Source organism: Phalaenopsis equestris, unplaced genomic scaffold (assembly GCF_001263595.1).
Source record: "Phalaenopsis equestris unplaced genomic scaffold, ASM126359v1 Scaffold000036, whole genome shotgun sequence".
In the NCBI taxonomy this organism is placed as follows: Eukaryota; Viridiplantae; Streptophyta; class Magnoliopsida; order Asparagales; family Orchidaceae; genus Phalaenopsis; species Phalaenopsis equestris.
The window spans coordinates 2,452,040-2,467,412 of NW_018164478.1; the positions used below are offsets into that span (position 1 = coordinate 2,452,040).

The 15,373-nt window shown below is 38.5% G+C and overlaps 1 protein-coding gene across 4 annotated transcripts in view; it reads left to right on the forward strand.

Moving 5' to 3' along the window:
- Positions 1–2,894: 2,894 nt before the first annotated feature.
- LOC110018761 (translation initiation factor eIF-2B subunit delta-like) overlaps positions 2,895–15,373 on the forward strand; it is a 61,601-nt gene continuing 49,122 nt past the window's right edge. For 3 of the 4 annotated variants that reach the window (XM_020716185.1, XM_020716187.1, XM_020716186.1), the window contains exons 1-2: positions 2,895–3,626; positions 13,214–13,354. In XM_020716185.1, coding sequence (XP_020571844.1) covers positions 2,960–3,626; positions 13,214–13,354 — 808 coding nt within the window. In that variant the 5' untranslated portion in view covers positions 2,895–2,959. Of the gene's footprint in view, positions 3,627–13,160; positions 13,355–15,373 lie in introns of all 4 variants that reach the window. The other variant, XM_020716188.1, reaches the window with a different exon arrangement.

The following is a 15,373-nucleotide window of genomic DNA, read 5'->3' on the forward strand; positions in this document are numbered from 1 at the left end:
GATTCGAGTATTTGACGGTATTTCACGGTGGCCAGAGGTGTTTTACGGACATGGGGGAAGGCTTTGGTGACTCTTGGTGCAAAGATGCAAGCTGGGGAAAATGTCAAATTTTGCCCCAAATTGGGGTTATAAAGAGTCGACGCGGTGCACTGTGATCAAGGCATGTGCGTGCCTTTGCACTGAGGATATGCCTAGTTGCACTGCATTTCAAGCGCAGGTGAGCTGGGGTGCCTAGGGCGCACTGATGTGGCGTCAGGTGCAAGTGTGTTGGAGTTTCAACACAGGTGTACTGGATCCTATGTTAGTGCACTAGGAAGTTGTTGTGCATTCACCGCTCTTTCCCCCATCCCTCTTTTGATGAAAAGAAGAGCATTGGCTGGTTGTGGATGTGGTGCGGGGTGTCAGATGAATGTGTGGGCACTCACTTTGCGGTGTGGGTGTGTCGGGCCTTCTATTAGCCTTAACTTATTTTTTTGTCCTTCCTACCCCACAAGTAGAGATTGATTATGTCGGGGAGATTCAAATCAACTAAACAAAACACATGAAAAAAAATAAGACCACAACACACAACAAAAACAAACTCTACTCAACATGAAAAAACACTCAAATATTAAGATAACACCCAGGTTATCTCCAAAGATAGCGCTTAGTTTAATGTTCTCAACCAGATGATGTCAGATCTACTATCACAATGACTCCAACATCAGAATTTCTTAGGACCTTTCATATCTCCTCCTGAGTACGACTTCAACCTTTGTCTATTAACCTTATAAATTTTGTTTGTTTTCCTACCCTGAATATCTACGGGTCTAAATGGATACACTTTTACTATAGTGAATGATCCTGACCACCTAAACTTCAATTTTTTAGAAAAAAAACTTAATCATGAATTGTACAACAGAACCTTCTGTCCAAGTTGAAATTCCTTTCTAATCGGCTTCTGATCATGCTACTTCTTCGTTCTCTCCTTATAGATTTGGTGTTCTCATAATCCTCATGTTTAATTTCTTTCAACTCATTCAACTAATAATCTTCTTTCTGCCACATATTTTAGATTGTAATTAAATTCCATAACTACCTAATAAGCCTTATGTTCCAAATCCACTAGCAGATGACAATCTTTTAAGAAAATTATCCTATAGGGTGAAAAATCTATGGGTCTTAAAGTCAATTCTATAAGGCCCCAATGATTCATCCAATTGAAGTGATCGGTCTTTTCTACTAGGGTTGATAACATTCTATAGAATTCGCTTAATGACCCTAGTAGACAGCTCAACTAATCCACTGGCTTATGGGTAGTAAGGAGTAGTTATATCTATAAGGCCCCAATGATTCATCCAACTGAAGTGATCGGTCTTTTCTACTAGGGTTGATTGTATTCTATAGAATCTGCTTAATGACCCTAGTAGACAACTCAGCTAATCCACTGGCTTATGGGTAGTAAGGAGTAGTTATCTTATGAGTGATTCCAAATTGGGCAACTACTATTTTCAACTTCTTATTATAGAAATGATTGCCTCCATCACTCATCATCACCCTTGGTGTTCTAAATTGACAGAAAATATACTTCTTTAAAAATTTCAAAACACTCTTACCCTCACAATTTGACAGTGCTATAGCTTCAATCCATTTGGAGACATAGCCTACTATTACCAAAATATAGGTGTTTCCTAAGAACAGTATGAATGATCCCATGAAGTCTATTCCCCAAACATAAAAAATTCCCACTTCTAAGGTAAATTTGAGGGGAATTTCATCTTTATTTAAAATTTTGCATACCCGTTGGCATTTATCACAATATTTGATATATTCATTCACATCCATAAACATGGAAGGCCAATAAAATCTAGTTTGTAATATCTTAGCAACAATTCTAAGGCTTCCAAAGTGCCCCACCCAAGATTCAAAATCATGTCAAAATTTTATGATATTGTTGAACTCTTTTGATGGCACACATCTATTAAGAATTTATTCCTTAAGTCTCCTAAGAAGATAGGGACCATCCCAATGATAGAATCTAGTATCCGAAAAGAACTTCTTTTGCCGGTGGTAATTCAGACTGTAAGGGACAATCCTGTCGATAATGATGTTTGTTAAATGGCGAGGCGTTTTTAGTCAAAAAAACTCATTTATGTAGACAATATACTACTGAGAATGCTTCTGCTCAAGCATATACAAGTGATCGACTACCTGGTTTGATGCACACTTCCAATCAATAATATCCATATTAAAATATTTATAGCAAGAGGACCCATTAGATAAAACGGGGCTTGGCATCCTTCTTAGTTACAAGGTACCTGATATCTGCACAATCGACGCACACCGTGACTTGTGTTCCTATTAAGTAGAACCTAAACGTATCAAAAGCAAACATTATGACCAATAGTTTCTTCTTTGTAGTGGTGTAATTCACTTGGACATTATTGAGGGTCCTAGTGGCATAACACTGCTCACACTATAACAACTCACATTTTTAAACTCACATCACTCTGTAGTAGCATCATTTTGGTACTTTCTATTTAATTTAAATTTTAGTTGTAGCTAAACACTGGTGAATTTGAAGGAAACATTACATGCAGATAAGAAGAGTGAGGATTAGGTGTGGAGTTGAGTGTTCTGATGAACTTATAGTGACATTTTACTGTAATGACATCAATAGCACCAAAATATCACTAAAAAGACACATAATAATATTTTGATAGTATTTATAATGGTATTGTATCACAATACTATCATAATACCAATCCACACCTACAATATTGACGCAATATTTTCTCTCAGATAGGATAAAAATGAAGCACTTAAAAGTAGAAGTTTTTACGTCGTGTAAATGTAGTTCATGATGAGCTCAAAATAAATCTTAGGCCCTCGAGGACTTCAATAGTTTTCCGCTTAGGCGTAAATCCCGTTTCGATAAATCCGATCCGCCTGCCAAACATCTCCTTTTTAACCCTGAGCGATGAAATGCTTAACAGAAACTCAAGCCAGTAAATTGTCCACTTCTGATATCCAAATCCCGAGCTATAGCCATTCCATGGACTCCCGGCGGTTACCACGCACGGTCGCAGACCCCAAGGTACGTCGGGTCGGATTTTTCACCTCCGTTGACCCTCCACCGGCAAGATCCCAGTCCGTCCCAGCTGACACTGGAACCTCCACTACCTCTGACAGTGGTATGATCCCCTCCCCGACTGCGCCCGACCATACCGTCGGCGGTATCCCCTTCTCCCCTATGATGATCCCACCACATCGTTACGCTTCCGCTGACGGACTCGGTGCCCTTGGCCGCGCTGCAGCAGCTGCGGCCCCTGTATCCGTTCACAGTCCCCTGTCGCCCCTCCGGCGGGATGCAGTCCAGTTGCCGATCGGGAGCTTCAACCCGGCGGAGTACATGCAGGGCACGTCGGAGATGCTGTCCCCGTCGAGCAGCCGGTTTGATGACTTGGAGTTCTCGGAGGAGTTTTCAACTGCTGCGTGGTTCGGAAAGAAGGGGTCCGACAAGGAAGTGGCGTCTTTCCCTGGGAGCAACGAGGAGACGTTGATGTATGCTAGGAGTGGGGGGAATTCTCCTGTCAAGAGCTCGCTGACGACCGCTTCGGTAGTAAAAATACTGCCGGGAGTCACTGGTATGTAGCGAGATTCATGCTATTGTGCTTGTGAGAAATAGAGGTTGAAGTTGTGCATTGGAAACAGTGTTGCTAGGCTAGAATCAAATGCATGACTGCGTTAAAAAAAGTTGGAATTCATTTAGTCACCTCTTTTCTTTTTTTTGTGCCATCTAACAGTTGAATGAGGGATGGATTGTTGGCAGGATGGGCATGGAATTTAGTTTTTATTGTCATTGTATTGTTTTTGTACACTCTTATGATGCGTTAGCCCATGTTAACGTAGCTCATGTGGCCGATATCTCATGTCTTATTCAAAAGGAGAGGTCACATGGGAAAGGCCCGACCGAGTCCATTCAGACTTACTCCATCTAGAACCTCAGTCTTAAATGAACGCACGGAGATGGGAGGGCGTCACTCAGTAGGGGTGTAAACGAGTCGAGTTGAGCAAGAGACATTCCAAGCTCGAACTTGGCTCAGTTGTTAAATTGTGAGCTCGAGCTCGTGTTGAGCCCGAATGACGAGCTCAAGCTCAGATTGTAGTGGTAGCAACTGACTTGCGAGCTTGAACTAAAAATTTAAATTTTATGGGATCTCACTGAAGAAGGTATTGGTGGATGGATGTCCAATCTAGACTTGGCCTTCTATTTTTGTTGTGTCAAGAACTTTTAGCATCATTTGTTTACATGGAGTTATCTTGGCCATTTTCTTATCATTAACTTGCACGAGAAGAAAATATATTTGACTATAACCCTCCCTCGACATCTTTTCACAATAGAAGCATTATGTATGGGAGTGTTTTGTTCTTTTCTAAGCATATTAAGATGTTGGGTCTAGAGAACAAAACAAGAATTAGAAAGATAGATTTTGTTTTTTTTAAGTGCTTTCATAATGGACTTGTGAGATCTTGCTAGTGCTATTTTTTTGATGAGCACCTCTTGTATGACTTGAGAAGGACTAGCATGCCAAATTCCTTCAATTGAAAAAGATTGGGCTGAATGTTCACATTTTGCTAAACTCCCAAGTGGTTAAGAAACATCTTTCTCGTGAGTATTTCGATCAGTTTTTCATTTACTTATTTACATTCGTTGTTTCGCCTTTTGAATTTATAAATTTCTTACTTCTTAGCGGACCCTAATGCTTACCCGGGTTGGACACCCTTGAGGTTTTGAGTTATTTGAAATATATTCTAAAGAAAAATGAAAGCAAATATAAAAAAGCTGATTATCATGTTTGAGGAGTATTAAGTATTCTAATGTCTAGACAATTTTGGCATCCGACAGAGGTGGCGATATATGCAATAATGCTTTTCAAGGCTAGTTCATCTTTTTTTCCAATTGAAGTTGAGATTATTGTCCCCCTGTTCCTGAAAAGGAGGACCCGAAAGCATCTTTCCCCTATTAATTCTCTGATTATCTCTTCAGCAACTTTTGCAACGACCGCTGCTCCAACGATTGCAGTCTCAAAATTTTATGTTCCTATTGCAGAGACTGAATCTTTGAGCAAAGGAACATTTACAAATTTGGAAAATTATTATTGATAAAGGGTTGACTAAGAAGAAGACTTAAGATAAAAAAGAAAGAAGAGTCATCTTTTAAAGTGGTAAAAGTAAAGGAGTTGTTGAGTTGCCACAAAAGAAAAAATTGAGTTTATCTGGGTAGTTTGAAGTAGGCTTATTGGTGGCTTTAAGATCAGGGTGCATTTCTTATTGATTATATTATTGACTCCCAGATGCAAAAAAATGGCATTGTTTATGTGACTTTAAGGTATAAAAGCAAGTCTTCAGTAGATTGTGGGTTTTGCAGTAGAGGTTGCGAGGATAAAATCAACTTCACTTTTCAAAATGCTTTCTCATATTTTTCTCTCCATTACAAGTGCTTAGCACTTATTAGTGTTTCTAAAAAAGGTGAACGTTTCTCTCCAATCTTTGAAATGAACCGAGTTTGCCCTGCATTTTGACTAGTCAATTTTTATAACTTGAAAGTTTTTGGAGATGACATCTTTAAATTGATTTTATTTTAAAATGATCTTAATTTACTAGAACTAAATGAAAATATGACACTAAATAGGACGCAATGGAGAAAAATGATTCATGTAGCCGACCCCACGTAGTGGGATTAAGGCTTTATTGTTGTTATTATATTAATTTACCCAAGATTATATTAATTCCTTAAGGGCAAGTAGAAATTAGAAAAATTCTCAAATCATACTACAAAAGTATATTTGAGATGGTTAAGGCTTATACCATATTTTCTAAAGGTAGCAAATTTCTCTTTCAAAGTAAATATATGTTGCTCAGGTTATTTACTCTTTACCAAATATACATAGTCTCTGCTTTTTAAACACTAAATTTATTATCCTATGGTAGGCTGCTTCTATATTATTTAAGCAAAAAGGCATTACATTGTAGCAATTTAGCCTATCCTCTGTAATGAATACTGTCTATTTAGAATCTATAGGATGTATCTTATCTGATACTACTTAGGTTATGCAATAAGAAAACTTATTAGTGAGAATTCAATTGCAGATTTAACTAAAATATCGATCCTTGAAAATAGATAGCTTTTTTGTGGCAAATCTAGTTCAATTTTATAAAGTAGAAACATATCCTTCATTTTTCATTTGACTTCGCACCACAACACTTTTTGAAGTCCATTCAATGTACTTCTCTTTCTTTATGTATGCAGCCTTTAATAACTTTTCATTGCTAATAAGCTTAGTGCGTGTTGCATCAATAACCCTTGTCTTCTATTTAATCAGCTTGATCTCTTGGTCTATATTTAGCTTATGGCAAGTCACATAAAACTTAACACCTAAAATCTTGGCTGTGAACCATGAAACAACTTCTATGATTTCTTTTAGTGTTTGATCCAACCTAGTCTTGTTTCACCATCAACGTAAGTACTATTTTTTATAGTGCACTTTTGATCTTCTTTAATTGGCACTCCTTTTATTACGTTTGAGTCTCCAGTCCTAAATCTTATTGACCTTCGAATCAAGAACCTTTTTCTTGGAAACTTCCTATGGCTTTTAGATGACAAATCTAGATTGCACCAAGTTGCTCCTTAGGGTCACCACTTGACTTCCAGTCAAAAATTTAACGACAACATGGTATGTGGAGAAGACTGTTTAGAATAGCATTAGAAATTGCTAGAATGTATGAAGCCAACATTTGCTTTGTACTACCTGTTTCCTTCTCCCCAAATGATTGGCCAAGCAATCATGTCTTCATTTTTTTTTGTCTCTCACCTATTTTGCTGATTTAATAATTTGTGATTAGTGCAGTGAAGACAATGGCTTTGCTGTAAAGATTATCGTTCAAAAACCTATTAGCTACGAAAAATTTAAAGGCGCTATCCCTACTTTTGATCTCCTTGAAGTAGTGGTTGAGTTCATTTCTACCGACTAAATTCATTAAGGCTAGTTCGGTGAGATGCTTCTATAGATCCGTCAATAATAATGGATAGTACCGCAACTATGAATAACATGTGTTTAGATGGGCTTACTCGATGCCGCTATGGGGACCTTTTGAGCATGTACCTCATCCACTATGATGAACTTCTTCATCTCTCATGCCTTAGTAAGCTCTTCAACTAAAATTTTGAGCTATTGATATGTTTTAGTATTAAGCCCATGTTTTTATGGAAAGTACAATACTTTGATGAATGTCTTTTTTAGGGACTCAACTTCATCAAAGCATGTTGCTTAAAGTAGTCTTTATTTTGAACGTATACCTTTTAATAGTTAGGTATTGTTGTGTAGAATGCAATAACAATGCCTTCTCTTCTCTTTGACTTTCATTGCTAAATTCATTTTGAACTTGACACTTCTGGTGATGAAGCCGTTGAGGTCAGTGGTGCTATAACCGTTGAGGGCGATAAAGTCCCAAGTCTTGAAGAACTCAAGCAATTTGCTGATTTCTAGGAAATTGTTGAGATTTTTGTGCCCAATTAATGTTGCTTGGTCGACTTGAAGTTGATGCATCCATCTTGTTAGCGTGACTATTAGGGATTTTCAACAACTTGGAGAGGGTTTTAGGCTACTGCAATCCAGCTGTGCGGTGAAAGGGATCTTCTTGAACATCGAATAAGGATAACCTGAGCCATAAGTAGGTCCAAATCTTTAACCTTTAGCTTATTCTCTTGGAACCTCGAAATGAAGTTTCTCAGTGACTCGCTCGACTCCTATCTTATATTCAACAAAACCTGCAAATTTTTTAGAAGTCCATATGCATTGGAGAATTTTGTTATGAATATTCACATGAACTTGACAAGTGATGTAATCATTTTGAGTGACTGATAAGAAAATTACTTAAGGGTTGATACTTTCAATGTTATAAAAAAATATATTGTCATTCAATATGTCATTGATGTCTAGCAACAAAACAATGAATTCAAAGTAGTTGACATGGTTTACTGGGTGAATTCTTGCATTGTATGAACCAAGATGTTGAATCTTGAATTTAGCAGCAGGCTTCTCCTTTGCAATCTCCTTGAAGAAGATATTTTTTAATTGTGATTCCTTCTCGTTGCTCCTATCCACACTATGAGATGAGGGAGATGAATCTTCTTCATCAAAATTTGGATAGTAGGTCTCATCATCTATTAAAGTGGACGGTAACTTTTTCACCATATTTTTCCTTCTGATTAGTGAATTAAGCGACTCATCTGGTATCAATAACCTTGGAGTAGTTCGTGTAATTTGCTCCAAGGTTCCTTGAATCATCTTTTTGAACCCCTCTTCCATCTATGCTAATCGTCTCCTAGCGGTCACAAACTATTGGTTTTCCATGTGGACAAAAATTTCTATAGTTACTTTTTTGTAATTGTCTGTTCGTTCGCTTAGCTTATTATATATCTGTATTCACAGCATCTTTGATGATGTTGAATCTTGAATTGTTTGTTCGTATATTATTTAAAAAGTTACTTAGCTCGAAGTTAAAAATAAGAATATAAGAGAGAATTATAGAGTTAGAAGTGCAGGGATTTTTACCAAAGAAGTTTCCTACAAGAATTTATACTAGATGATTTATGATTTTATTAGCTTGGGCTCTTTCTGTGATCTCTTATCTTTAAGATTTGGATTGGGATTTGAAGACTATATAATAGCTACAAAATAAGTAACATGAATAATAAAAAGTACAAATCACTACCCACCAATCACTCGTAAACTATAAGAGGTGTATGGTCAAAGTATGAACTCAATTTTGTAGTCATATGGCAGGGAGGAAGCCGTTGATTCTCTAGAATAAGTTGCCATGTGGTTTCTACACTTAGGCGACCATTTTTGAGCTTGGTGGTTGACGAGTTACTATATGCCCAGTGAGTATTTCATGAGCTCGGCTGGAAGGTTCATCTTGAACTTTGAGTGAGATCAACAAATTTTCATCTTTTATGGCCAGCACACTTCATAAGATTGGGTGATTTTACCCTTGGAATGTTTGGGTGTAAAGAAGGGTTAAATATGGCACGTTTTATTTTCATTGTTATCTCTTTTCAGCAAAGAAAGGGCCACACATAAACTCTTATTCAAATTGTACTCATGAGCTATTATTGATGTATTTAAATTTGAAGATGAAATCTAGAAGTTATTGATGTATTTAAATTTGAAATCTAGAAGACTAGGTTCTACTCTTTGGTTCACGTTTTTTGATGTTTTTAAATTTGAAGATGAAATCTAGAAGTTATTGCCGGTATTTCTTACAGTCTATACCACGTCAAAATGCTAAAATTATTTTTTAATGGTTCCATGGTTGTTGCTGACGCATATGTGATTAGCCAGAATACATATTTAAGAGGGAAAATGTATGGAAATTCAATGATTGAGGACACTGCTCTCCCACCTTGAAATCATTCTTTAGCCATTTCTAGTTTCCTCTGAAGTTTTCACACTGCTCTCCCACCTTGAAATTATTCTTTAGCCATTTCTAGTTTCCTCTGAAGTTTTCTGTAGCACTTGTCCCCCATTATTCTTAATGTTGGAGTGTAACTTCTAAGGAAGGGAACTATTCTATTTTAAATGGCTATAACAGCAAAGTTGTTCCTCATTATGTAAAAAAAAAAGGAAGTCATCTTTGATGAATCATTAGCTAAAAAAAGGATATTAGATGCATTAAATATGCTATTAGGGGATTTTTTGGGTGCTTTGAAAGTCACGTTAGTTACTCTTCATAAGCAGACTTTATGTTTTCCTACTTGAAATTTTACCTTATGGTTTCAATTGGTCTTGCTTCTCTTGCGGCATTAAGTAACATCATCTAACCTCATCACTATGTTTATGATAGAAAGGACCTTCAAGACTGTCAAAACAAAAAATGAAAAAAATAGTTTATATCAATTTATGCTGCACCTAAAGGGCTAGTTTGTTCAATATAATGCCTGGGACGCTGAATTTCTGCAAGCATGAATGTGCCTGGTTACTTAAAAACCAAATGCTTTCATGCTTAATGATGAATGGGGATGATTGAGGAAGCTTTCCCCAACTTAACGCGCTAATAATTTGCGTATCATACTGACATGTGGGCTAGGGCTGAACCGGCAATAGGGAGGCTGAACCGGCCGACCCTACTTAGGGCTGAGGGCTGCCGCCCCGCTCGTAGTTATTTCTACTATAAATATGTCACTTTGCTGTTTAGGGTTTAGTTTTTCCTGTTTTCAGATTTTTTCCATCGGCGTTTTTCCCTTGTTAGGGCTGTATTCGAGTAGAGGTGGTGCTCTGACTGTATCTTATTCCGAGGTGATGACTATTGCTACCTAATCTCCCATGTATTCCTCTTACCTGCTCCTTGCCCTTTAGTCTACACCCCCCTTCCCGATTCCAATGCCGATTTCCAGATCACCTGGTCCCCCTATCTGTTGCTGCTGCAACCTCCACCAACCCCTTTTCTGCTTGTCGTCAATGTCCCCCTGCTTTCCTACCGTGCCACAAACCCGCCTTGTTGCTCTCCAATTGGCCTGCAAACCCCTTCTACGCACTTCCAGTTGCAGCCACCACCTGCTAACCCTATCCTCCCACCACCGAGGACCCTTTTTATACCCCTCCCACCGTCCACTACTTATTCCGACTCCCAGATTCCCCTATCTGTTTTCGTCACAAACTCCACCAGCCCTCTTTTTGCTTGCTGCCAACGTCTCCTTGCTTCCCTACTATGTCGCAAACCCCCCTTCTTGCTCTCCAGGCGGGCCACAAAGCCCTTCTACCCACTTCTAATTGTATCCACCATCCGGTAGCCCTTTCCTACCACACCGAGGACCCTTCCTATACCCCTCCTTCCCACCTTCCACTACTTTTCCCTATTCTCTTTCATCCTTTTCTATGGGTTGTTCTATCCGGCCCTAGCGGGATATCTATATATTTTCCCATCATATTTTTGGTTAAATCCGATATTATTTTGTATCATAGCTAGCTTAACCTTAACTATATTATAGAGTTTCTTAGCATCCGCCTCATCCCCACAAAATAAATCTTTCCTATCTTCAACCACCTCTTTCAATTCCCAAACTCTAATCATGTCATTAAGGAGATACATGCCGGAATCTACTGAAGACGAGATACAGCGAGAGATCCATCAATTTCTCGCTGAAATTGATGATGGAACTCAGAGGAAAATTACACTTGGTCATGATCAGGAAAGTAGAAAAAGAGAGAGACGAGAATCTGAATCCCTTATATAGGTACGACTTCAGTAACGAGGAAAACAAGCCCGACACTTTAAATTTTGGTATTAGGGGAGGCCGAGAGTAGGCTATATATGGACGCTTGGTTTTTGGTATCAAAGTGGACCTATCAGAGTTTGGTGGATTTCATTGAATGACTACAATCATTTGAGAGGATTTTTGAGTACAAAGTAGTACTTGAGGATAAAAGTGTTAAGCTTGCAGCCGTCGAGTTGAAGAAAAACACCTCCTAGTGGGAAAACTTATAGAGGCAGAAAAAGAGAGAAGATAATGACAAGATTTCCATGTGGGAGAAGATGAAGAAGGAGATGCAAAGAAAATACCCGCTACCACATTATCATTAGGATACATTTCTAAGACTTCACCTGCAACAGAGAGACCTATCAGTGCAGGAGTTCATGACGCAGTTTGACCAGTTGCAGTTGAACTGTGATTTGGTTGAGCCAGATGAACATAACATAGCCTATTATCTTGGTGGCTTGAAACCCACCATCAACAACATTGTGCATCTACAACTGTATTGGTCATTAGAAGATGCTCAGACCTTAGCTTTGAAGGTGGCAAGACAACAGAAACATAGTAGGCAACAATCCTCGATCAGATAACAAACCTAGTTTAGGCAATGACCTGCAGCTACAGCGCTGAGAAGGATAAATTTAGAGAAGTTGGAAAGACAGGACAAAGAAATAATATGACAAATCTGATTGGAAAAAAGTTAGAAAAGGGTAGCTTACCCAGTACAATGCTTTCCAGGAGATGTTTCCGATATAACGACTACGGACACATCGCCTCCAGCTATCCCACGAGCCGAGTTGATTAGTTCACAGAGCAGGGTGTTGTCAAGGAGTTGGAGGAAGAGTAAGCAAAGGAGAATGTAAAGGAGGAACTTCAGCTCCAGGGGGACTAGGGAGAGATTCTTATAGGCCGAGCCAACAAATGATCATTCATGGCTAAGATAGTATTTTTCGTACCAAGTGCATATTGAAGGGCAAGGTTTGCAGTTTGATTATCGGCGGTGAGAGCTATGAGAATGTAATACCACGTTGATGATGAAGAAACTTGTACAAAAAACACAAAAACATTCTCAATCCTACTCCCTTACTTGGTTGAAAAAGTGAAATGAGATACGCGTAGATCAACAGTGCTTGGTTAAATTTTTGATTGAGGATCAGTTACAGAAGCAAGTGTGGTGCGACGTGGTTCCTTTGGATGCGTGTCATATTCTGTTGCGGAGGCCATGGTAGTTCGTTTGGGGATCAATTACAGGAGCAATTGATATGGTGTTAAATATAATTAGCTTAAATTTTTTTGGCACCACTCCTAGGCATAGAACCTTAAATTTAGTATTCCTCCCTCATAATATTTCTACATAAATTTCTCTATTTGTTTTATTTGGCATCTTCTGCCATTTTTTGATCATGACTAAACCACATTTTTTTATTGTTTTATCTTCAATATATAAGACTCCCACCATTCCTCTAATTTAATGTTTTCTCAATTTAGCTTCACAGTTCTAAACATCAATCTTAAAAATTGAATTTTTTCTGCACTCAAGTTGCTATAATGACTATTTTATTGCCAAGACTTGATTCCATGTAGCACAATTGGCTCATTAGAGTTGTTTTTTTAGTTCTCCATCATTTTCTTGATTTGCTATGCTGATAGAAGGTCCGTCATACCGTACCTTTAGGTGTTTAAAGCATAGGCCAAATTTGATTATGACCCCTTCAAACAACTGGTTTTGATTCAATACGAGATTTATGCCATTGTTGAATTTAATATTTTCTCAAAATTTGCTCATAAGAGTTTGTTTTTTTAATTCTCCTTTATTTTCTCCAGCCGCGTAGTGCCCTTGAGTGACTTTTTTTTTTATTTTTAGTCACCTAGCACGCATGCAACTGTTTGGAACTCTGATAAAGGAACTACCTGCAGTGATGAATGGGGGTACTATAATAGAATCTCAAAATGAAGTGACTGGAACTGTGAGATCTCTGAAACAGAAGACTACTAAAGCCGAAAGACGTGCCATTCAAGAGGCTCAACGTATTGCAAACTCAGCAGCCAAGGAGGCTGGTAACTTTTTTGTTAATTATTTTCTTTATATTCTTAACACTTGTTATGGCTGTGCTTTATTGTATTAAATCTGCTGTTGCCTCTGTCAATTGTTGGTAACCGTGGTTCACTGCCTCATATAGTGATTTTATCTCTTAAAAAACCTTCACAAACTCATTAACGATTACGTTTATTAAAGAAGAAAAAAGGCTAGCGATTACGTAGATATGCCTCTTTTTCCATGTTTTAAAGCAGAAATAACCACCTAGCTTTCTCACTTTCTTCTAGGAAGTGGCACTCTTTAATGACAAATACAAGCTTTTTACTTGCTGATGTCCATTTCTTTCATCGATGCTTTCTTTCTTGTTTTGTGTTGCAATGAGTTTCACAATGATTTCAGAACCCTCAATTACTATTTGTTGAAGCACATTTGCAGCATTCTCTGAGTGTAGGCATGTTGATGCATCCATTCATTGGTGCATGTCTCATGTGAATGAGAATGTTTATCAGAAGATTAGTCTCCACCATGTTTGATGAAATTAATTTTTTTTTAGACCACTGTTCCGTGAGTAGGTCTGTTGAATTGTTGAGTTTTACTGGCGCATTCTAGGACTTCATTGAATACTGTATTATCTGTAAGAATGATGTCATCAACATATACGATAAGTACAACAATCTTCTTCTCGGATCTTTTTGTGAATACTGTATTATCAGCCTGACTTTGAGTATAACCGCACTTGATTACTGAATTGGTGAATCGGGCAAACCAAGCACGAGGAGATTGTTTGAGACCATACAGAGATTTCTGGAGCTTGCATACTTTGCCACTAGGGAAGGACCCTTCAAGACCAGACGGTAAATCCATGTATACATCCTCTTCAAGATCTCCATTAAGGAATGTATTTTTGACATTAAGTTGCATAAGGGGCCAGTCTCGGTTTGCTGCAATGGAGAGTAGGATTCTAATGGAGTTCAGTTTGGCTACTGGGGCAAATGTCTCTTGGTAGTCAATTCCATATGACTGAGTATAACCTTTTGCAACCAGTCGGGCTTTTAATCGATCTATGCTTCCGTCTGCCTTACATTTGATTGTAAATAACCACCTGCATCCTACTGGTCTCGTATGCTTGGGCAAATCAGACACAATCCACGTTCCACTCTTTTCTAGTGCAGCAACTTCTTCATTCACAGCTTTTCTCCATTCCGGGTGTGAGAGAGTTTCCTGAATAGGATTTGGAACCTTTATGCTGTCAATCGCAGTTACAAATGTATGATAGGGAGGAGATAACCTCTCATATGAAACAAATCGGGCAATAGGATGTTGAGTACAAGGAACATCAGAATCATCTTTCACAGGCGGGGTAAGCACATCAGAATCATCATTCACAGGGCGGGTAAGCTCATAATCACTAGTGTCTATAGATTCCGTACCTGAGTGAGTTTTAGAGGGTTTTGGAGCCGGATTAGATTCTTGGACAGCAGCTGGAAGCGGTGTTAGGTTCTCTATTCTTTCAGCAGTTCTGTTTCGTCTTGTATAGACCCGAAGTTCCTGAGGAGTGGGTTGTGTAGACTGGGGAGGTTGAATAGGAGATGGAGGAGGTTTGACAGTCGATGAGGGACCCGTGTCAGTTGGCAAAGGAACACAGGGCTGTTGTTCACTATGACTACTCTCCCTCTGAATGACAGACCCTTGATAGTATAATTGATGCTAAAAAAAGGTGACATACATAGAATTATAGACCTTTTTAGTTGAAGGACAATAACACTTGTAGCCTTTCTTGTTGGTCGAATACCCTATGAGTATGCATTTGACAGATTTGGGGTCTAATTTACAGCGGTGTTGTTTGTGAATATGAACAAAGACGGAACAACCAAATAGTTTGGTAGGGACAACTGAAGAGAGTGTACATGTATTTGGAAAGGAGCGAAGGAGGACATCGAATGGACTACGGAAACCCAGAATACGAGAGGGCATCCGATTTTTGAGGTAGGTGTTGACCTCATTTTTGTGAGGTCTTGTCTTCTCCTCCTTAGAACCTA